Source organism: Onychostruthus taczanowskii, unplaced genomic scaffold (genome assembly GCF_017590055.1).
Source record: "Onychostruthus taczanowskii isolate IOZ18803 unplaced genomic scaffold, ASM1759005v1 scaffold112, whole genome shotgun sequence".
NCBI classification, from domain to species: Eukaryota; Metazoa; Chordata; class Aves; order Passeriformes; family Passeridae; genus Onychostruthus; species Onychostruthus taczanowskii.
The window spans coordinates 1,388,199-1,409,872 of record NW_024497852.1 but is presented as its reverse complement, the minus strand read 5'-3'; the positions used below and the strand labels follow the sequence as shown (position 1 = coordinate 1,409,872).

The 21,674-nt window shown below is 52.9% G+C and overlaps 1 protein-coding gene across 10 annotated transcripts in view; it reads left to right on the top strand.

The window, feature by feature from the left end:
- PTPRS (protein tyrosine phosphatase receptor type S) overlaps nucleotides 1-21,674 on the top strand; it is a 126,535-nt gene that overhangs the window by 51,974 nt on the left and 52,887 nt on the right. For 5 of the 10 annotated variants that reach the window (XM_041425768.1, XM_041425758.1, XM_041425716.1 and 2 more), the window contains exons 5-8: nucleotides 7,101-7,289; nucleotides 10,503-10,511; nucleotides 14,003-14,020; nucleotides 16,379-16,489. In XM_041425768.1, coding sequence (XP_041281702.1) covers nucleotides 7,101-7,289; nucleotides 10,503-10,511; nucleotides 14,003-14,020; nucleotides 16,379-16,489 — 327 coding nt within the window. The remainder of the gene's footprint in view (nucleotides 1-7,100; nucleotides 7,290-10,502; nucleotides 10,512-14,002; nucleotides 14,021-16,378; nucleotides 16,490-21,674) is intronic. The other 5 variants (XM_041425778.1, XM_041425750.1, XM_041425735.1 and 2 more) reach the window with 1 other exon arrangement.

Below are 21,674 nucleotides of genomic sequence, written 5' to 3'. Positions count from 1 at the left end.
TTGTGTAGGTGCCTTCGATGTGTGTGCAGCTCCTGTGCCTGGCATGGCATTTAACCTTCTGTTGGAGGAAGGTGGTGGGATGGAGCTGTCAGGAGCTTGGAACGGTGCAGTGTGACAGGAGTGTCTCTAACTGTGCTTATCCCAGAGGGTGGGAGCCTTATTCTTCACACTTATTCCATGAATTCCTTTGGAGCTGTGACAGGCTGGGAGAAGGGCCCCTGCAGTCCTATTCAAAGCTTGTACCCCTTGAATTGAGCTGCAGGCAGTGGCAGGGGAAGGTTCTCCTCCAGCTGCCTTCAGTGCTTTTCATGCACTGCCCACCAGCAGTGAGCTGCAGGGTGTGGGGTCACTGTACCTCTGAGTCATCGAGGCTGGAAAGGCCTCCAAGGTCCCCAAGCCCAGCCTTGGAGCCAGCCCCACCTTGTCCCCACCCAGAGCACTGAGGGCCATGTCCATTGTTCCTTGGGCACTTCCAGGGATGGGCACTCCAACTGGGCAGCCCCTTCCAAGGCCTGACAGCCCTTCCATGGAGAAATTCCTGCTGGTGTCCACCCTGAGCCTGCCCTGGCCCAGCCTGAGCTGCTTTGTGCTCCCCTCTCTGGTGCCTGGGAGCAGAGCCCGATCCCAGCTGGCCACAAGCTCCTAGCAGGGAGTTGTGGAGACTGACCCAGGGGTGAGCTGAGCTCAGGGACCATCCTGAGGGAGCAGGGCTCTCTGTCCTTGTCCTTGTGCAGCTCTTCCTGCTGGGATCAGCATCATCCTCATCAGCCAGGGACAGCTGACAGCACAGGGGCTGCCTCTGCCCTGCTGAGCAACCCACCTCTGAGTGTGGCTCTGCTCTCACAGCTGCCCTGCTCTGTTTGCCTGCTGGGTGTGGGGTGTCCTGGAGCCCTGGGGGTGTCTGTTCATGGAGCATCAGGGAGCAGGAATTCCCTGCAGAGTGGGCCAGGGCCATGCTAAGAGCATCAAGGAAGCAGATTTTGTAGCATATCCCCCCCTTGTCTCCCAGCTGGAGTTATTCCATCCTCCCTCACTCCTCAGCTCTCACACAGCAGAGTTTGTCTCCTCTTTATCTGTGTTTTCAAGTGCTGGGAAAGTTAAAAGCACTGAGCCAAATGCACTGATCTGCACAATGACAAAGTGAGCATGTTGGCATCTTCTCCTCTCCTGTTCCTCCCCTCTTCTGCACTCACCCACTCTCCTGTTTGTCTTTTCTCTCCCTGCTCAGCCTCCTCCTCCCTGTCTCTGCTCTCACTTGCAGAGTGATGCTGAGCAGAGAGAGGGGGCTGCTCCCCAGCCTGGAGATGGATGGGAGCTGTCATTTGCAGAACCTGTTACCTTGGCACACTCTGGAGAGTGGAAACCTGAGCCCAGCTGCTGCAAGCAGCACGGGGGGCTCTGGGGGAGCCGTGCAGCCTGTTGCCTGCTGCTGGGATCCCAGACATGCCTGTGGGTACCCTCCTGCACCAGCACTGCAGCATTTCCTCAACACCAGTGCACTCTCCTAGCAGCAAGTAACACAGAAAATATTTCCTCTTTTCAGAAGAGAAAACAATACACGCTTCCCTACTAGATGCAGCTGCTGAAGGGATTGAACATAGGCCCCTCTTACTTGGGCACATGGTCACTGCTGGATCAGACCCTGGTAGAAGCCCACACTGCCTTCCCTTGAAAGCAGGAAACTGCAGGAGAGGAAACCTTGGGGAGCTCCTGAGAAGCAGAGCTGTGATGGACACTGTTCAACTCGCTCAGTCCCTTCTCAGCAGCTCTGCTGGCTGCCTTGTCCTTCCTGCTCTGCCTCTCCAGGGATCCCAGTCTGGTGGGGCTGTGCACACTGGCTGTTCTTCCCACAGCTGGCTGGACAGAGTGATGCAAACCTGACTCCTGCAGAGCTCGCAGGAAAGGACAGAAAGCGGATTTGGGAAGCATTTTCCAGTTGTCTCTGACTCCAGCTGCTGTTGTTTTTCGTTGTAACTTGGGCAGGAAGGAAGGTCCTTGGCACACAGCTGGTGGGGATTCTCTAAGCTGCCCACTCCCAAGGAGGGGATTTGTGTCTGTATCTCTTGGGGTGTTACAGACAGACAGGCTGTGGACTCCCCATCCCTGGAGGTGTCCCAGGCCAGGCTGGACAGGGCTGGAGCAGCCTGGGACAGTGGAAGGATGGGATGAATGGGCTGTGAGGTCCCTTCTGTCCCAAACCCCCCTGGGATTCCATCTGTGTCTGCATTTACATCTCTGTCAGCTCTCTCTGTATTATGATGATTATTATTACTTCCTGTATGCAGATTATCCTTTCCCTCCACATCTTTAGTAGCCTGAGAGGGCTGTGGAGGCTTTCCTGTGCTGCCAGAGCTGAGAGGGCTCAGGAGACAGGGACCCCTCTGAGCTGTCCCTCCTGGGCTCTCACTGGGGCTGCTGTGGACAGACTTCCACAGCTTCTAGTGTTTCCCTCTTGGTTTCCTTTCGTGAAGAATTCAGACATTTCTTTAACAATTCCAGCCTGAAATCTCCCTCACACGTTTCCTCCTCCAAGAGCACATCTGGTGTGGGAATGTGTAAAGTTCTAGCAAGATCCCTGTGGTTTGTTGGTTTTTTGGGTTTTTTTTTTGTAATTGTTGGCTTTAAATCACAAAAGGTAAACAAGAAGCAGCTCTGGATGCTCAGCAGAGAGTCCCAGGGGAGCACATGGGAGAGGGAAGCTGCCCCCTCCGAAATGTTACCTTGCCATTTGGAAAATTCCTGGCAGTCTTCCCACAAACTTGACTTGTTTTGCTTTTCTTGTAGTGACCTGAAAATCGGGTGACATTGACAGCAGATTAATTCTGTAGCTCCTGAATAACATCAAAGTAATTTCAACTGAGATGCCTGTAGAAGGAGGGTACCTGGGGACACGTTAGTGAGGGAACACAGGCGCTGCCTGCGCTGGTTTGGGGTGCAGCACACATCCCTAAGGGTGCATTTACTGCCCGTGAGCCCACACATTTTAATAGCATTGTTAGGCTCTCAGTGCTTTCAGAGTGGAACTTGCAGCTCCAAGGAAATGGAACCAACAGACAGAGCACATTACTGAGACTCCTCCCTGCATTAAAATTGTCTTTGGCTGGGCAGTAACAGAACTGAGACACAGGTACAGACACATGGGTGGAAATAACTTGTTGATGTAATTTCACAAGGCACATAGTGCCAGGATGCCTGGGGAGAGGGCAGCTCTAGTGTTCATAAACATAATGAAAGGAACAGGGACGAGTTCAGGAGTGCTGGATTTTGATTTTGATACTGATTAAAACTTGTGTCACTCGAGCTGCTCCATCTCTGTATTCCTGCTTCTTCCCCCCTGAATGAGGACAGTTGACTGTAGAGACCAGCCAGCATCCATCCCTCCAGAGCAGAGTGAGAAATCCCTCCTCCTGTTCCCTCCAGAGCATCCTCCTGGCTTTCTGCACCGACTCCATGGCACGTCTGCTCACGCTCACACCCTCCTCCTCTAAATTATTAAACAACTGTGCACACCCTGCGGGAAAAAGAGCAGCAACACCCGCTTTATCTTCCTTAATCATCCTCATTTCCAGCACAGCTAATTAGCTACACCCAGAGCTGCCACCGTGCAGAGTGACAGGGGGCAGAGCAGCCCCTGGCTGGGCTGGGGACCCTCGCTGTGTGTGGCAGCCTGAGCTGGGCCCAGGCACAGAACGTGTCCCCGGCTGGGATTTGCTAGAAATGGCAGCTGAAGTGCTGCTCTCTGTTCCCTGCCTCTCTGCAGCCCTCCTGCCCCGTTCTCTGCTGTGCTCAGGGGGGCACTGAGGTGTTTCAGCAGCTGGGCTGGGGCTCAGGCAGGGACGAGCAAGGGGTGGGGATGCTCCCTTGGGATGGAGCTGCACCTCAGAAAAGCTTTGACCCCTGAGCCAGCACGGCTCCAGCAGCAGCAGCAGCTGCCCAGATGTGCCCTTGAAGCATCTCCAGCCTGAGTCTGGTTCTTTTGTTGCTGCAGTTGCCTGGGCTGCTTCCAGGAGGAGAATTCCCAGCCAGAGCCATTCCTGGTTTGCTCGGGGCAGTCTGGGGGTGTCTGGGGTGGGCGAGGGGGGCACGGCTCGGGTGTGAAGTGCTGGGGAATTGCAGTGGGGCCGTGCCTGCCTGTCACAGGGAGCCCAGCTGGCAGGGCACGGACAGCTCTGCTCCCCGGGAGGGAGGGAATGCGAGGCTGCAGTCGGAGCAGCCTGGGGTGTTCAGAGCTGCCTCCGAGCTGATCACGCCTCTCGTCGCGGTTGTTTTAATTAAACTCAGAGGAATTCTGCACGTTGTGCTGCGAGATGAAGGGCTTTGTTTAATTAGAAGCACTGGGTAATAATGGTTGTAGCTGGCCTCCCCCAGCACACAGACACACACACACACGTGTGTGCACACACACAGAGATAGACACAGAGAGAGAGAGAGAGACACACAGAGACACAGACAGACAGACACACACACACGTGTGTGCACAAGCAGAGACAGACACAGAGAGAGAGAGACACACACACAGAGACACAGACAGACACAGACACACACACACACAGACACACACACACATGTGTGCACACACAGACACAGAGAGAGAGAGACACACAGAGACACAGACAGACACACAGACACACACACATGTGTGCACACACAGACACAGAGAGAGAGAGAGACACACAGAGAGACACAGACAGAGAGACACACACACACACACACAGACACATTTACACACACACAGACGCACACACACATTTACACACACATTTACACACACACACAGACACACGTTTGCACACACACACATTTACACATATTTACACACATTTACACACACACACAGACACAAACACATTTACACACAAACACATTTACACACACACACACATTTACACACATTTACACACATTTACACACACACACCCCCCCTGCAGGCACAGGCTGTTCCCTCGGTGCAGCAGTTGGCTCCTGGCAGGAAGGGGCAGGGGCTGCAGCAGGTGCAGCAGCACCACCAGGGACAGGAGGGAAGCAGGGAGCAGTGGTGATGTCATCTGCAGCCAATGCAGCTCCTCACCCTCCCACGGCTGCGAGGAGAGGAGGGGAGGCAGGGCCATTAAAGCCTGGCTGAGAGCTGTGCACAGGCACAGCAACCCCAGAGCCCCTGGGCTGGCCTGACACCACTGCTGGGGGCTGGGGGCTGCAGGAACACAGGGTCTGGGGGGTCCTGCAGTGCCCCAGCCCAGGGAGCTCAGAGGGCTGGCTCAGTCCCTAGCTGTGGGTGCGTGTGAACAGCCCCAATTTAGGATACAAAATTCTGGTTTAGAGGTGCTTCAGATGCACCAGAACAGCTTTAAACTGAAAGAGTGATGGTTTAGATTAGATACCAGGAAGGAATTCCTCCCTGGCAGGGTGGGCAGGCCCTGGCACAGGTGCCCAGAGCAGCTGGGGCTGCCCCTGGATCCCTGGCAGTGCCCAGGGCCAGGATGGACAGGGCTGGGAGAGCCTGGGAGAGTGGGAGGTGTCCCTGCCATGGCAGGGGTGGGATGGGATGGGATTTAAGGTCCCATCCAGCCTAAACCACTCTGGGATTCCATGAAAAGGCACCCACCGCTGGGTTTCTCCCTTGTCCTGCTGTCTCTGGGTTGTGCCATTTGTGTTTGGCTCCTTTCCTCCTTATCCATCCTGTGCCAGCCTCAGGAAAGCAGCTCTGGGGCTGTTTGCAGTGGGCAGGGCTGCTCCCAGCCAAGGCCAGCCCCACCTCGGTGCCACTGGGGGGCTGCTTGTGATGGATGTTCATTTGTTAAGAATCCCACCTTTTTCTAATTCCCTGCATTATTTCCCTTCTGTTCCCTCACCTGTTCTGGGATGGATTCCCTGCCACAGACTCCCAAGGCTGTGATTCCCTGCCACGGCTCATTGGAGATGACAGAGGATCCCTCCCAAATCTCAGCCTGCTGCTGGCATCCTCCTTCCAAGCTGCCCTCCCCCAGACACGTTTTTGGGGGGAAATGCACGTTCCTGAGCTGAGACAGCCCTCCCAGCCCAGGAGCGAGGGGCTGGGTCAGATGTCACTGGGGAGACACTGGGGTTTGGTAGGTGTTGCCACAAATGAGTCAGCATTGTTGGGATTGCCCTCCTCACCCTGGTTAGAGGAGGCAAAAGCAGCCCTGGCAGGAGCAGGAGGTGCCACTGTTCTGGGAGGGGATTAATGACTCCAAAAATCACACCCTGGCTGGCAGCACTTGGCGTGCTGTTGGTGAGGGTGTCCCCTCTGGTCCCTCAGCTAAGGAGGAGATTCTCCTCTCCTCTCCCAGCCCTTCCCAGTGGGTTCTTCCATTGTTTCCCCGTGCAGAGTGCTCTGTGCTGTGAGGTTTGGAGGGGAAGGTCCCTGTTACCTGTGGCTGCTCGGAGCTGTGTGCAGTGCAGGGATCCCCACACAGCCTCTGCTGTGCCAGCAGTGCCAGCCCTGCCCTGGCAGAGCTTCCTGGCACCCTGCAGAGCTCCAGCACAAATCCTGAGAGGAGCAGGAGAGGGGGCTGGAGGAAAGGGACCTCAGCAGGGACCTTCTCCCTCCCTGCAGCCCCCTCACCAGAGGTGTGGGGTGGTCTGTGCTCCCAGGTAACAAGTGATAGCACAAGGGAAATGGCCTCACGTTGCTCCAGATTGTTCAGGGTGGGTATCAGGAAACACCAGTTCACTGAAAGAGTGAATAAACGTAGAACATAGCCATGAATAACCACAGAACAGACTGCCTGGTGGAGTCACCATCCCTGGATGTGTCCAGAAAATGACTTGACGTGGCACTTGAGGACATGGTTTAGCAGGCAGGTGGACCTGGGGATCCGGGAGGCCTTTTCCAACCTTAATGATTCTCTGATTCTATTCTGCTATTCCCCAAAGGGTTTTAAAAGGTTTCACTTAAACGTAGAAACGTAAATGACATAATCCCACCAAACGGCCAAGCTGGTGAATCTCACCGTGCCACGCGCTCTCCCTCTTGGAGCCCTCGGCGCTGGAAGCCCAGGGCAGTGCCTGCTGCCTTCCTTGGGCTCCTTCCCCGAGCCCTGGCCCCTGCTGAAGCCCTTGCCTGTGCTCTGCACCCCCAGAGGACCAGCTGCCTCCCGGCTTCCCCAACATCGACATGGGGCCGCAGCTGAAGGTGGTGGAGCGCACGCGGACGGCCACGATGCTGTGTGCGGCCAGCGGCAACCCCGACCCCGAGATCACCTGGTTCAAGGACTTCCTGCCCGTGGACCCCAGCGCCAGCAACGGCAGGATAAAGCAGCTGAGATCAGGTAAGGGCTGGCACTGCAGCAGGTGAGAGCTGCTGGGCGTGAGGAGGGTCCTGAGGCACAGGAGAGGGCTGCGACACGCCGGCCCGCTGCTGTGGGTTGGGGCGTTCGGGTTTTTTGGTTTTTACACCGAGGGCTGTTGGAGTTTCCACTTGGAGCCCTCCTGGCCTTCTCTGCTGCCCAGCTGGCACGGAGGGAATGACAACAGGATGGTGCCCATGCAGACAGTTCCCTGGGTCACGGGGCTCTTGAGCTCAGGGGGAGCTGGGGCCCGCGTGGGGCTGAGGGTTTGCTCCCCAGGGCAAGAACTGGCACAGGAACAGAGAGCCGCTCTGGCAGACACTGCTCTTTAGGCCCCACACGCCTGGAGGAGGGTCCGTGGCTCAGGCAGCCTCTGCTGCCCAGCACGAGGCTGTGAGAGGAGCCTCTGGGAGCTGCTGCTGAAGGGCAGCAGGACCGTGCAGGATGTCCCTGCAGCCGCCTCTGGAGAGCTCCTGGGAACGTTCCGGAGTGACCCCTCGCTGCCTCTGCCCGTGGAGTCCATCTCCACCAACAGATGTACCCCAGCTCCGTGGCTCTTGTCAGTTTTCCATCCTTCCCCATCTGCTTGTCCATCTGTCTCTCTTGTTTGTTTTCTGTTTGCTGTTCTGTGTGCGTGGCAACGTGACATCTCTTAATATTCACGTTTCAGGAGCTGTGTTTGTACTTGTTCAATCTGCCAGTTCTCTGTGTGAGAGTGTGTGCAAGGAGGGCATAGGTGGACTTATTTTTGAGTGCTACTGATAAAACACTTCCATTGATAGCTGCAAAAATGAAACAAGTTTTGCAAGTTCTAATTTTTAACAAAAACTAACCCAGGAAATAATCCTTTTCACAAGCTGCTGGGGCTGACTGCTTTGACCCAGCCTAGAGGAAAGGTGTCCATGGTTCATTTTTAAGTATTCTTTGGCAGTGTTGTAGGCAGACGGAAAGCAGAGGCATTGGTTGGGCAGCTGGAGTTGATTTGTTCATATTAGACCTTTGACAAGTTCTTCAGAAAAGTGATAACCAGCTGCTCCTGCCCAGATCTCTGCTGGCCCTGGAGAAATCAGTTCTGACTGTCCTGCTGGATCTGCACAGCAAGCCATGGCAGCACCTGGTTTTTCTCTTGCCCTGGTTAGCGAAGATTCTACACAAAGTTCTGTGGGCCACTGGTGGAAAAGCTTCAGCATAGCTCCAGTTAATGCAGCTTTTACACACCTGCATAAATGCCTCCTTGTTCAGTGAAGCAAAGTCACAAGCAGATCCTTAAACTGCTTTGTTGAATTAGAATGGCTTGTTGAATCCCACGAACGCAGATGAGATTGACCTCCCTGTTTTATCATAACAGCTGAGGCAAATGCAAATAAAAAAAATCACTCAGCATAAATAATGAGAGGTAAACTAGAATTATATCATGCTCTGTGACCATGATCTGAAGTGTGAGTAATGCACAGGCAGATTATTTTTAATACATTCATCATCTTGCTAGAATGCCTTTACTCTTTGGCTCGGTTTGATCTGGTGTTTTCCTTGAAGCCACCTGAGCCTTTTTATTCCAGTGAATTTATTAACCTCAGAGTGAACCCTTGACCCTTCTGATAAACAGAAGATACCTGCTGAGATTTAATCTCATTTACAGCTGCTTTAAATTAGTAAACTGGTGGAACCCTGAAGCATCCCTGCAGTCTTCAGGGCACGAACCTGTTGCCTGTGTGTCGGGGATGCAGATCCTCGGGCAGGCAGGACTTCCCAGCCCTCCAGTTCCATCTGCTTCCGTGGCTCCCAGGCCTTGTGTGTTCTGCAAAGAAAGGCCTGCAGAAGAGCAGGCTGTTGACCTTGGGGTCCTTGGTGTGCTCTGGGGCAGCACTTGTGGCCGTGGAAGGGGGTCAGGGCAGATTTGGGCGTGGGATTGTGAGGGAGGCCAGGCCTGCTCGAGCTGCTGAGGTCAGGTCTCAATTTAATACATTCATCTTTCCAGAAAACAAACTCTGCCACAGAAGGGTGGCACCAGCACACACCAGGGCACTGGTGGCATCAGGGTCTGTCCCCCACCAGTGGCACTCCAGCCAAGGTCCTCGAGGTGACACCCAGGGCAGGGCTTTGGCAGAGCTCTGGGTAAAGCACAGCTGCACCTGTGCTAACAGCTTTAGGAGGATTTAGGGAAAAGTTCTGCTAACTGCTTTAGGAGGATTTAGGGAGGAGTTCTCCCTGGCAGGGTGGGCAGGCCTGGCACAGGTGCCCAGAGCAGCTGGGGCTGCCCTGGATCCCTGGCAGTGCCAAGGCCAGGCTGGACAGGGCTGGAACACCTGGGGCAGTGGGAGGGGTCCCTGCCATGGCAGGGGTGGAATTGGAGGGGCTTTGAGGCTCCTTCCAACCCAAACCACTCTGGGATTTAGTGACTGTTCCCTCTGAGGAATGAGCTGTGTGTGACAGGGCAGGACAGACACCCAGATTCCCCCTGGACATGAAGCCATGCTGGAGGACCAGGGGTGTGAAGAACTCAATTTTTATCAATTTTGGGTTAGTGGCAAATACGCAAATGAGCTCATTAAAGGGAACAAGTGAAATGTCAGAGAAGGAGATCTGTGGGATGGGGTTTGGTTCTCGTTTGTGTTCAGCCTGAATGTTTAGCTGCCAATACAAACAGACCTCTGAGACCAGGGTCATCATCTTCCCACCATCCCAGGACCCCGTTTGGGGCTTCACTCTCATCAAGAGGGGTGACACATCACTAACCACAGTGGTTTTTCTCCAGAGGGTGTTTCTGCATCCCCTTTCCATCTCCAGATAAAATTGCCAAGCAGTTGGAAATCTTGTCATGCCTGGGGGCTTGGGCTGGGTGCAAAGCTCAGTTGTCAGTCAGAGGAGGATGGGAAGAAGCTCTGGCTGGGCTCCTGCTTCTCTTAGACATCATGGACACCTCAGCCCTAGAGATCCACGCTGGACAAGAGTTTAGGTGGCCTTGGAAAATGGATATTTCTGCCTGTCTTGGGACATCTAAAGCAGAAGGCAAGGCCAGTGTCCTCTGCTCAGCTGCCATCCAGGGGGGACAGGGGAGGCAGCCTTCAGCCACCTTCCTCAGCACTGCAACACTAAAACCTTTGTGTCTTGTGTGTGTCTTCTGTTTTCTGAATAACTGGCTATAACATGCTTTTCTTTTCTTTTTTTTTTTTTCACTTTTTATTTAACATTCAGAGACTTTTGGTAAGTTTGTTCAATTAAAAAAAAATGTTCAAATCAAACCAAAAAACCCCAAACCTGCTAATGTGCAGATTTGTAACCCTTGCCCTTTAAACTAATTCCTTTGTAACAGCTTCTTGAGAGGCATGCTCTGCATTTCTTCTACTAACTCTTTCAGTAGGGATGCTCTGCCCTCTAAATTAATTTCTGCAGGGGTATTGCAGGCTACAAAAAAAAAATAAAAAGAATAGTAATAATAATTCTAATTAATTTATCTATATAAAGAGATAACAGCTAAATATGAACCTCCTAACACTGGATAGATTTTTTTTTTGGTATCTTAGCAACAGTTGTCCTGGAATTCCCCAATTACACAATAGCTTGTACCCTGGAACTGTGATAATTGTGTTCACACCTGCAGGAGGTCTTGGAGTTTCACATCTAACGGGGTTATTGGCATTTTGAGAGAGAATAGGGGCTGCAGCATCTCCGAAGCGAAGCTGTAAATCACAGGCCAGTGGCTGAGGGGGAGGCTTGGGGAAGGGAAGAGCCCCCTGCAGCCCCAGCGAGGCAGGAGCTGCTGTCCCTGTCCCTGCCCAGTCCCCTTTGCCCCCTTAGTCCAGGACAGGGAGCTGCAGCTGCAGAGCCCCGTGGCTGCTGCTGGCTGGAGCAGAAGCTGCTGCAGCCCTGGGGAGAGCAGCCCAGCACACACATGTTCCCACACGTGGCCTGACAGAAGGTGGGGATGTTTTCTGGCATTGCCATGGCAACGGTGACTGTCGTCCTCTCCTCCTGCCCAGGCTCAGCTGGGCGTGTGGGAAAGCAGGGGAGGGGGTGGTGGGAGAGCAGACCCCAGCCCCAGTGGCACAGGGGGACACCTGACAGGGAATTCTGCCTGGCACCATCCTGGGCCTCTGTAATCCACAGGCAGGGCCTTTAAGCTGCCTTTTGCCTCTGCTGCTAAACCCTGGGCTGGCCATCTGGGCTCATGCAGCCTCAGAACTTGCCCTAGATAGGCAGATCAGGAGAGCCAGGGAGGCTGTGCAAGGCAGTGGGAAAAGTCTGCATGGAGCCTCTCACAACCAGCTTTTCACTCCAAAAGTCAGCATCCCGTGTGAGCTCTTCCCCTGCAGTCCTCCTGCAGAGCTGGTGCCCCAGGCCCTGGCAGCCTCGTGCACGTGCTCATCCCTGGAGAGGGCACCAGGGAAGCCAGGTACTGACTGCACCCCTACAGCCCCATGTCAAACCCTGCAGGACCTGTCAGAGTCCCTCAGAACAATTAATGCAGTCATATCCTCTTGCAGCACCCTCCTGCTGCCCCTGTGTTGAGCGTGGAGCGGGTTAGATGTGAAACTCCAGCAGTGAAAATCTCCCATCTGTGTCTGTGCCCCACCAAAGGGCTGCTCCAGCTCATTTCTCTCCAGTGCTGGTGTGGGGCATGGTCCCAAAGCTGCCCTGCCCCTCCCTGTGCCACAGCTGGGGCTGGGGAGCAGGGTGGCACTGCCTGCTGTGCCAGAGCCCTGTCCCCAGGCCAGGCTGTGCCCAGAGCTGCTGGCAGCCCCTTGCCAGGGCAGAGCCGGTGCTGGGGGAGCAGGGGTGACACCCTGCAGTGACACCACAGGTGATGCTGATCTTGTGCCTGGGCTTGCACAGCTCTAACTTCCAGCATGTTTCTGCTGTCAATTAGAGTGAACTTTTGCAGGAAACTGCCAGGCTTAGCCAAGGCCAGAGAAGCTTTTGAGCCACGGGCGATGTTGGGATCTCTTCCCCTTCTCTACCCTCTTGCCATTAGCCTTGTTCCATATTGGTGCCACAGATGGCAGATTTTCACTCCAATTTTGAGACAGAAGGATGGATCAGAGGCTGTTTTTATTTCCACTGAATTGATCTATAACCTTTTGCTGCTTTCTCTCTCTCTCTCTTGCTTTTTAAACCTTCCTGCCAGCTCCTGGGTGGGGATGTGCCCAAGTCCATGCTCCCCCACCTCCTCCGAGCGCTGTCTCTCCAACCTCTGTCCTGAGAGCTAATAACCTGCTTCATTAACCTTAGCTAGTTCCTAACCCTAACTAGATGCTAACTTTTCTCTAGCTAATAACCTAACCTCATAACTAGAAGCTGAGTCTAACTAGAGTCTAATCCCTAACACCATAATGCCTCTGTTCCCTTAGCTCCTTTGAAAAATAAAGGTGAACTCTGCTTAGTATCTCTATATTTTTACCTTCTATCCTGAGAATGGAGGACTGAACCGCAGCAGAAGGATGAGCAGGGCTGAAGGATAAGGAGGGAAGGGGTTTTTGGTGATTAAGGCAGAAGATTGGCACGGGGGAGGCTTTGACTCCTGTTCTTGCCTCTGCCAGTCTTCCCTCCGTGACCTTGGGCAGGTTGCTTCACCTCTACCTCGGTTTTCCCCATGTGTAAAGCAGGATCATAACTCTGCTGTTCCTGCCCAGGGGAGAGGAGAGGGTGAGAGGCTGGAATTTGTCATTTAAGGTGCTCTACAGCCCTGGCTGGCAGTGCTGCAGAGTGGCAGCAGTGCCACCACTGCAGAGCAGCTCGTGCATCTCTCCCTGGCGAGAGGCAAACTTGGCCCTGCGGGATCTGCCCTGTTCTCAGGATTGGGGTAAAAACCCACCAACTAATCCCCTTCTTTGATAAGTTCTGAATGCCACTGTGAGCAAAAGGACCTGCCGTGTTTTCAAAGGAAGATGGTTTGGTTGCAAGCCCAGGAGGTCAGGTGGGGGACAGGGGTCCAGCCCTGACTGTCACTGCCTCCCCCCTGGGAGCCCTGCCCGAGGCCGGGCACTGGCAGACAACAGGAGGGGCTCAGAATAAAATAACCCAAGGGAGAGGCAGCCAGCAGGCAAGAGCAGCAGGGCTGTCCTCCCCACACAGCCCCTCCTTGCTGGCCCCAGCGTGGCTGCAGAGCCACTGCAGGAGGTACAGGCAGCCCTGTCACCTCCTCATGCCCAGACCTGCCTCAGTCCCTGGGCAGAGCCCTGGGGATGGCCACAGGTCCTGAGCAGCACATGCACTGAGCTCACACGTCTGGGCCAAGAGCTGAAGTTTGGAGCTGGGGATTTGCTAGCCAGGGTGGGACCAAACCTGCAGCTCCATGTGGTGCAAGGTGCCCACGTGTCCCTCTGCCTGCCTGGGCTGACACAGCCCTGGGGTCCCCAGAGTGGGGAACGTAAATGCAGGGTCACCATGTGTCCAGTGAGCAGCAAACAGTGATGTTAGCTGAGAGCCTGAGGGGTTTCTTTGCATTCCCACACCAAAATGGAGCCATTGAAGCCAGGAGCCTCGGGGGGCTCTGCAAACAGCCAGCTGGATTGGGCTGCTGAAAAGGACACCCCACTAAAGTACCCCAAGCCCTCTTCAGTGTCCTGTAATGTGAGACAGACCAAGAAGTTTCCTACTGGGAACTGTCTTCCTTGACTCAGGTCCTTTTCCCACGGGCAGTGCAGGTGTTTGGGGTTTTGCAGTCATTTCACTCATTTTCTTTGTTTTCTTTGCAGAAGGTACACCGATCCGAGGTAAGACACCCCAGCTCACTCACTCACCCACTCTCCAAACACTTCTCTCCACACAGATCCCGTCTCATTGCCCTGTGCTCAATACAGATTCGTGTTGTTGTTACGTTTTCCTGTCCTGCTTCACCTCTGGATATTTCTTTTTTTATACCTGTCTTTATTTTGTCTATGGTTATAATGTCCTTTTTTGTTTGCTGGGTGCACTTGGTAATACTGATGCTGTTACTCTAACGTCGTCTCCAGCTGCGCTGCCTCAGATTATGGCAGAGTTTTAAGAGCTAATCTCTCCAGGACTATGAAGGACTGAAGTTTATCTCGAGCATTAAATGCTATCAAAGCTTGGTAAATACTTAGGACTTTCTCTTGGTCGGTGCAAAGTGCTGCCGAGCTGCTGGTGGTGATGAGTTTTGCAGTCCTTTGCTCAGGCAGATCTTCAGCACTCACCATCTCAGCCTACTCATTTGTTTGGCTCCAGAGCCTCTTTCCACCTCCTCCCCATCTCTTACCCTTAGGTTTCTCTGGGGAAGATCCACGGTAAGTAGCTTCTGCACTGTCTCTTTAATGGAGTCAAAAATTGACCTCAAGCTGAAAGGCAGGAGGAATTGTGTGTGCACCCCTTGGAAGACCTTGCTTTGGTTTACTCTCCACTGGCACATTTAAAATTCCATAATTCTCTGCTGGTAAAAGCAACAGGAGGTGCTGTAGGTGAGATTTACGTTTTCACACATCATGTCTCTTGGCTCCTGACAAGTGGTGAACGCTCCTCACCCTCTCTGCAGCCTCATTTCTGCCATTGCCTTGGCCAGCAGGGGTGAGGAGCGGGCAGGGAGGGAGGGGTGAGTCCCTGCTCCCCAGGGAAAGCTGCCCACTGCAGTCCTTGGTTCCCTTCCTGCTCTGCAGTGGGGCTTCATCTCCCCTGGGTACCCTCAGGCCAGCGTTGCTCATGAGCAGCGCAGAAAATGGATCTGGAACCAATGGAAACAACCCACAGATTTGTCCAAATTAACAGAAATTTCTGGGAAAACTCACCAGCAGCTTTCCACCCAAGTGGAGCTCCCCAACAGCAGAGCTGGAGCTGTAATTCCATGTGAAATATGCTCAGCTGGGTGCTCAGTGGGAAGCTCCAGCCAGTTTGGGTTTTAACTCCCGTTGTGCTGAAATACCCGCAGATTCTTGTGGAATGGATTTTGTTTGGTATGCTGGTCTGGGTGGGGTTTTTTGGGGTTGAATTCCCTCTGTGGTGCCTTTGGGAGCTCCCAGGCACAGGGGATGCTGTGGGGAGTTGCACTCACACCCCAGCCCTGTCCCAGATCCTCTCCCAGCCCCACGTCCCCCCAGCAGCATCCTTCCCACCCGCACATGCAGAGGAACGTGAGCTCTGCGTCCTCTCTGTGAACACACTGCTGTTTCCTTCCTGAAAAGGCTCTATCTGCAACCAACAATGATCTCATTTGCACTCCTCTCACTTAAGATTTTATCAATACTATTACACTGAGCTGGAATTGTTTGGTTTTCATATTTAGGTGGGGTTTTTTTCCAGAGATGGGAGTTAAGAGTCTTACCACATGTGAGCTCTGTCCATATCTGTAGTATAATCATGTACTCCTAATACATAAAACATTTGAGAGCCTGTTGAATTATTTATGTCGTATGTATTTTAACTGGAGTTTTGCAGGGATGAAGCCTTCTGAGGTAAATGAGGCAATTTTCTTCCATGTAGTTCCATGCTGCATCTCTCTGCATATTTGCTGACAGGAATCTTTAGTTTGGGCTCTGGGTATATTCTTGTAGCCTGCAATAATATACAACTTTAAGAAAAACCTTAATCCTTTTGGCCCAGATGATGTAAACCATGCAGGCAATTTTGAAGTTCCAATGCAGTATTTACAGGGTCTTCCCTGGGGAATATTTACTATCAGTAAGGTGCTTTTCACAGGGCTCTTATCTCCCTTGGCTTCCTGAGGAGCAGGTATTGGGCACAAAACAAAGGCAGCAGTGATAGAAATTCCCCAGGCAGTGGGTGACAAAGCCTTTCACTTTTATGGTCACTGCTTCAAATTGAGCAAGGGAAAGTCAACTGCCTGCTGATGGATTTCTGGGGATCTCAGTAATATGGATTATTGAGGCTGATTTCGGGAGTTCTGGTGCAGAACGCCTGCATTGCAGAAGCCACAAAAACTTGGTGCCTTTGCTGATGAGTTCAGGACAAAGAGCAGCACTGGCTACAGAGGGGGGATTAAATTTTCTCACCGCGGGGGCTCCGCGCTCCTGCCCGTGAGCCCGGGGGGGGAACAGCAGAGCCTGCAGAGCCAGCAGAGCCCTGACCATGTGTCTGTGCTGCCGTGTCTTCTCCCCTCACAGGTGGGCTGCAGATCGAGAGCAGCGAGGAGACGGACCAGGGCAAGTACGAGTGCGTGGCCAGCAACAGCGCCGGGGTGCGCTACTCGTCCCCCGCTAACCTTTACGTGAGAGGTAGGGAGCACAGCGGCTCAGCGGCACTCAGCCCCCTCCTCCGGGCCCACCCCACCCCTCCCGAGCCCGGGGCTTCCCCTCTGCTCCCCCATGCCTGTGGGGCCGCAGGGCAGGGCTGCCTCACCCACCCGAGCGTGACCCAAGGCAGCGCGCCCCAAAGTCGGCCAGGTCCGCCCGCAGAGAATGGCCCTTGCTCCCAAAGGATCCCAGAGGGGTTCCAGTTCTGCTGCTGTGGCTGTGAGAGGAGGGCAGCACCCCTCTGTGTCCCTGGAGGCCCCCAGATTGCAGCAGGAGGGTGCGTTGGCACTGCTGCCCTCAGCCCCAGCTGCTTTTCCCTCTGCCAGCAGTAATTTGTCCCTGGTTCCTTGGGCACACATGCTGGGCGCAGAGCTGGGGACACCAGCAGCCATCCCTGCCTCGGTGAGAGCCCCCTTCACCCCCAGCAGGGGAACAGATGACAGGGGATTGGCTTCTGCTCCGTGTCCCCTCGATGTTCTCCCACCCCTTGGGCCAGCAGCCTCTCCACTTTCTCTTGTTTTGATCTCTCTAACCTGTAATATTTTGCGTGTAGCTTTGGTTTAACATCTTTCCACAGCAAAAGCCCTTTTGGTAATGAGAGAGCAGGGCTGGTCCTTCTCGATTTAAAAAAAAAAAAAAAAAATCCGTTGGGAGGAAAAAAGAAAAGTTACATCCCAGCAAACTGTTCCCATTTCCATCCCATCGACAGAGGAGGCGCCTCCCACCTACACTCACGTTAATCTGCAGTCCAATGCAGAGCCATGCTCCTGTGTGCACTCCTTTCTCTCTCTCTTTCTCTCTCTCTCGTGTCTCACGCTCACTAAATCACATGCACATGGAGAGAAGGCTTTTAATAATTTAATGTTTCCAAGCTAAATTTTTAAATAGCCTTTTGTGGCCAGCTGGAAAATTGCGTTTGAAATTTGCCCTGTCGCCTGGGCCCCGAAACTCCGCTTTTGGGAGTGTCAGTCTGGATCCAATACTAATTCAGGGCTGAATCCATTGCAGACAGCTTAGCTGGAATGGGGGTTTTTTTAAAAAAAAAAAAAAAAAAAAAAAAAAAAAAAAAAAAAAAGAAAAGAAAAGAAACAGGAAAAATGTGGGGATTTTTCATTCTTGTTTTGTTTATAAATTTCCTCTACTTTTCTGGCCACTCGGAAACTGCCCAGGAGACAAAGGTTGTAACACGGTGTTGTCTCCACACCTGGATGAGAGGGCTGCAGGTGATAGCCCTGTTCCTACCCCAGTTAGGCCGTGTGTACCTGGGCCTGCCTGCAAACCAGCACTAACCTGCCGAGAGAGTGCAGAACACAGCGTGTGCCGGCTCGGCCCGTGGTTTGGGTGTTTTTCATGCTGTTTAATTCCTTGTTTCTTGTGTGTTAATATCGTGGAAAGGTAACAAATTTCTGAAATGGATTTGCTTTGGTGGGAGGGAGAGTTCATGCACATTTTTCTTCCCTTTTTTTTTAATTTTTTTTATTTTGTTGTTTTAAAAGAGTCTCGAGCACTCTTGTGTTTCCAATTGACTTGTTTCTCCCATAACACGCTTGTCTCTATAGACCACCCGGGATAGGAGTTGTAAGTTTGAACATTGCAAGGAAATGGTTTGGTTTTGGTTTTGCTTTTCTTTTTCCCTCTTCCGATGATTTCTGTTCTCCTCACTCAGTCCCGAGGCGCAGTGAGAGCGAGCAGGGCCGGGTGCGGGGCCGGGGGGCGCGGGGAGCGGGGCTGCTCCCGGGGGGCTGCTCTGCCCGGGGGGCTCCGCTCCCCTTGCCGAGGAGCACGAGGCAGGGAGGGAGAATCCTGCCTGGGCTCAGCACCCTGCGGGCTGGCTCTGGGCTAGGATTGCTCCCAGCCTGGCCGCCCTGCGGAGCTTGCTGGGGCTTAGAGGGATGGGAGGGGGAGCGCTAGGAAGGCAGGAAAGAGGGTCGTTACTATCTTCATTTTTTTTCCTTTCTTTTTGTTTTGGTTAAGAGAAAAAAAAAATCAATCAATTTGCAGCTGACAGCCTTGAGAAGGCCTTTTTTTACTCTCTCTGTGTTTCCCCTATTTTTCTCTTCTCCTCATGTCATTGTGTTCCGCATCAAACCCCCTTAACATCCCTCAGAGCTACGAGAAGGTTGGTGTGGTTTTTTTCTTTTTTACTTTCTTTACCCACATTTTTACATTCGTAAGAGAAAAAAAAAAAAATGAAAAAAAAAATTAAAAAATGAAAAGAGAAAAAGCAAGAAATCTTTAAGATGAGCGAGACCCGCGCATTCCCGGGTCTCACGGAGATGAGTTGAGTTGCATTGTGGGCCTCTCTATGCATCCTTTGGTAATGTTGCTGAGTTCTTGCACTTCTTTGTCGTCATGGTTACCTTGCCGTTTGGACATTGGGCCTGATGCATGATAGGAGAATGTAACAATCTTCTTTGCATGCCACTTTTTAAATTAATTATGAATTATTTTTTCGATATATAAATATGTATAGTTTCTTTTCGTTATACAATTCTGGTTTCTTTGAAGTGGATTTACTCTTACTTTCCAAATTTTTGGTTCTGTTGGGTTTTTTGCTTTCTCTTGATTTCCTGTTTCTGTTTTGATTGGTTATGCTGTGCTGTAGTTTATTCCAAACGCATTGTGAGAAGCCAGTGTTCCTGCCCACCCGGTGGTAACTGAACTCCTCAATCCCTCCAGGAGGAAAGGGGTCACACAGCTCTAACGCCTGTCCATGGAAGCCCTGCTATTTGGGACAAGCCTTTGTTTTGGGGGAGGGAGGGATCTGGGAAGTGGAAAAGATGGTTGAGAACCCAGGGGGTCATTCCAAGAGTTAGAGCAGACCCTGGGTCACGTTATTGCTTATTTATTTCTTGAGGTGTGGCTCTTGTTCCACCTCCTGCACACAAAGAAAAGCCCTGACCCCGCTCCAGGGGCTTCCCCAGCCATGGGAGCTCGCTCATGGTCACTGCCCAGTTCCCTCCAGCAGCACCAGGAGCAGTCAGCCCAGCCCAGTGGCGCTGACAGAGCTTCCTGCTGCTCCCAGATCCCACGCTGGAGCACCCACGAGTGCCTGGAGAGCCCGTGGCCAGGCAGAGCCTGGCAGAATCCCGTGGAGGAGGTGACACCTCGTCCTGGGAGGGCTGGGAGGGAAGGGCAGCCTGGCAGCTGCCTCCTGGCTCTGCCTGTCCCACTGTCCTGCTCCCTTCCCGGATCTATGCACTGCTGCAGGCACCTCAAAGCCCAGCCAGGCACAGCCAAGGCAGAGCCTCCTTCCTGAAGGAGCGTGGCAGGAGAAGTGCAGCTGTGCAGGCACTGCAACAGTGCCGGGGCACACCTGGCAGCTGCAGCTATTGCAAACAGCAGCCAGCAATCTGGCCAGTGACACTGGAGCTGAAAAAGCCTCTTTTCCCTCTTCTCATCTCCCTGTTTATCCCCAAGAAGCTCCTGTTGCCTGCCATGTGCGCATCCCGAGCGGGTGAGGCACATGGGAGAGCGAACAGGGGGTTTGCAGTGTGTCAGTGGTGCCAGTGGTGCTTGGTGCTTCCCTGTGCAGAGCTGAATGCCAGCCCTTTCCCTGGCTATGCCTCTCCCTGCCCGTCCTCACCTCTCAAGCAGCTGCCAAAGGAGTGGCTTTCCTAGGGCACAGGTATTAAAGCTGTGTGATTTTTGAGAAATCCAGTGCAGTATTGACACAGTATCTGTCTCTCTCTTTCTCTCTCTCTCTCTTTCTCTCTGTCTGTCCTTCTCTTTTTTTCTTAAAATGCTGAGATTTCAGTGCTCGGACCCTCAGTGCTGGTATTCTCCCCTCCCCTTCCGAGTCTCCTCCCTCCCCGTAGGTACCAGGGTACTACTCCCAAATGCTGCACTCTTGAGAATTCTCTGGGAAGAGACCAGCTGTGGCTCTTCTGACTTGGATGCCAACAGTAGCCAAAAAAACATCCCTCAGTCCCAAGGCTCTTTTTAAAGGGAAAAAAAATGCTTGTTCTATTAAAAAAAAAAAAAAAAAAGAATAGCATTTGAAATAAGGTTTTCCCATCCCACCTCCCTCCTGCCTAGGACTAAAAGGTGATAATCACTCCTAATTACAGGATTTTCCTTCATGACTAGGAGTTTGAGTTTCAGGATTTAGGTGCAATTAAAAAGGGATTTATACACCATTATTTTTTATTTGTTTATTTTCTCTTTTATAAAGTATTTCTAACATGGCCAAACTGCACTGCTGCTGCTAAGAATCTCTTGTGATCTGAGAAGGCTTGAAGATTAAATTCTTCCTTAAGAGCCAATAAAAATAAAAGTAATGATAATGATACCAACAACAATAAACTAAAGCTAAATGGGATGTAATCATGATCAGCTGGAATAACACTGGGTGAGGAAACAGAGACTTGATACCTGGCTAGAAGAGGTTGTGTGCTTTGCTAAAGTTATGGTCTCTGAGCAACCTGGTCTAGTGGCAGGTGTCCTGGGAGAACAGGATGGGCTTTAAGGTCCTTCCAGCCCAAACCACGGGCTCGGTCTTGAAATTATTGGTGAGGGGTTTGCCTCGTGTGTTACCACAGCTCAGATCATGTCATGGTCCAAAACAGCAGAGTGCTCAGAGGGGATGCCCGGGGTCAGAGGCAGAAGCACAGACCCCAGGAGCAGGTCAGGAGCAGGGGAGGTTGTGGGGCAGGTGAGGCTGAGCCACCTGTGCCTGGTGAAAGATGGATGCAGTTCTAGGGGCAAGCCAGCACCTCGGTGGGAATCCTGGTTTTATGGGAGCCCTACAGCTCACCTGGCCTTCAAAAGTCTCCTGGGATGGTTCCCTGTATCCCTAGGGACACAAGTGCCATCAGACTTGTGGCCCATAGCGATTGCAGGAAGGGATGGATCCAGAATCCTGCAGAGCTGTCTGCCCGGGGCTGTTTGAGCGGCTGCCCTGGATCCCTGGCCGTGCCCGGGGGGCTGGAGCAGCCTGGGGCAGTGCCAGGTGTCCCTGCCCGTGGCAGGGTGGCACTGCGTGGGCTTTGGGGTCCCTTCAGCCCAAAGCACTCTGTGGTGTTTTTGTCTGTGATCAGGGGCCACGTGGGGGGCTCAGCCATTACCCAGCAAGGGCACATGTCCCCTCAGCCAGGAGCTGTCCCCTCAGCCTGTGGCTGTGTCCCCTCAGCCAGGGCTGTCCCCTCAGCCTCCTGGAGCTGTCCCC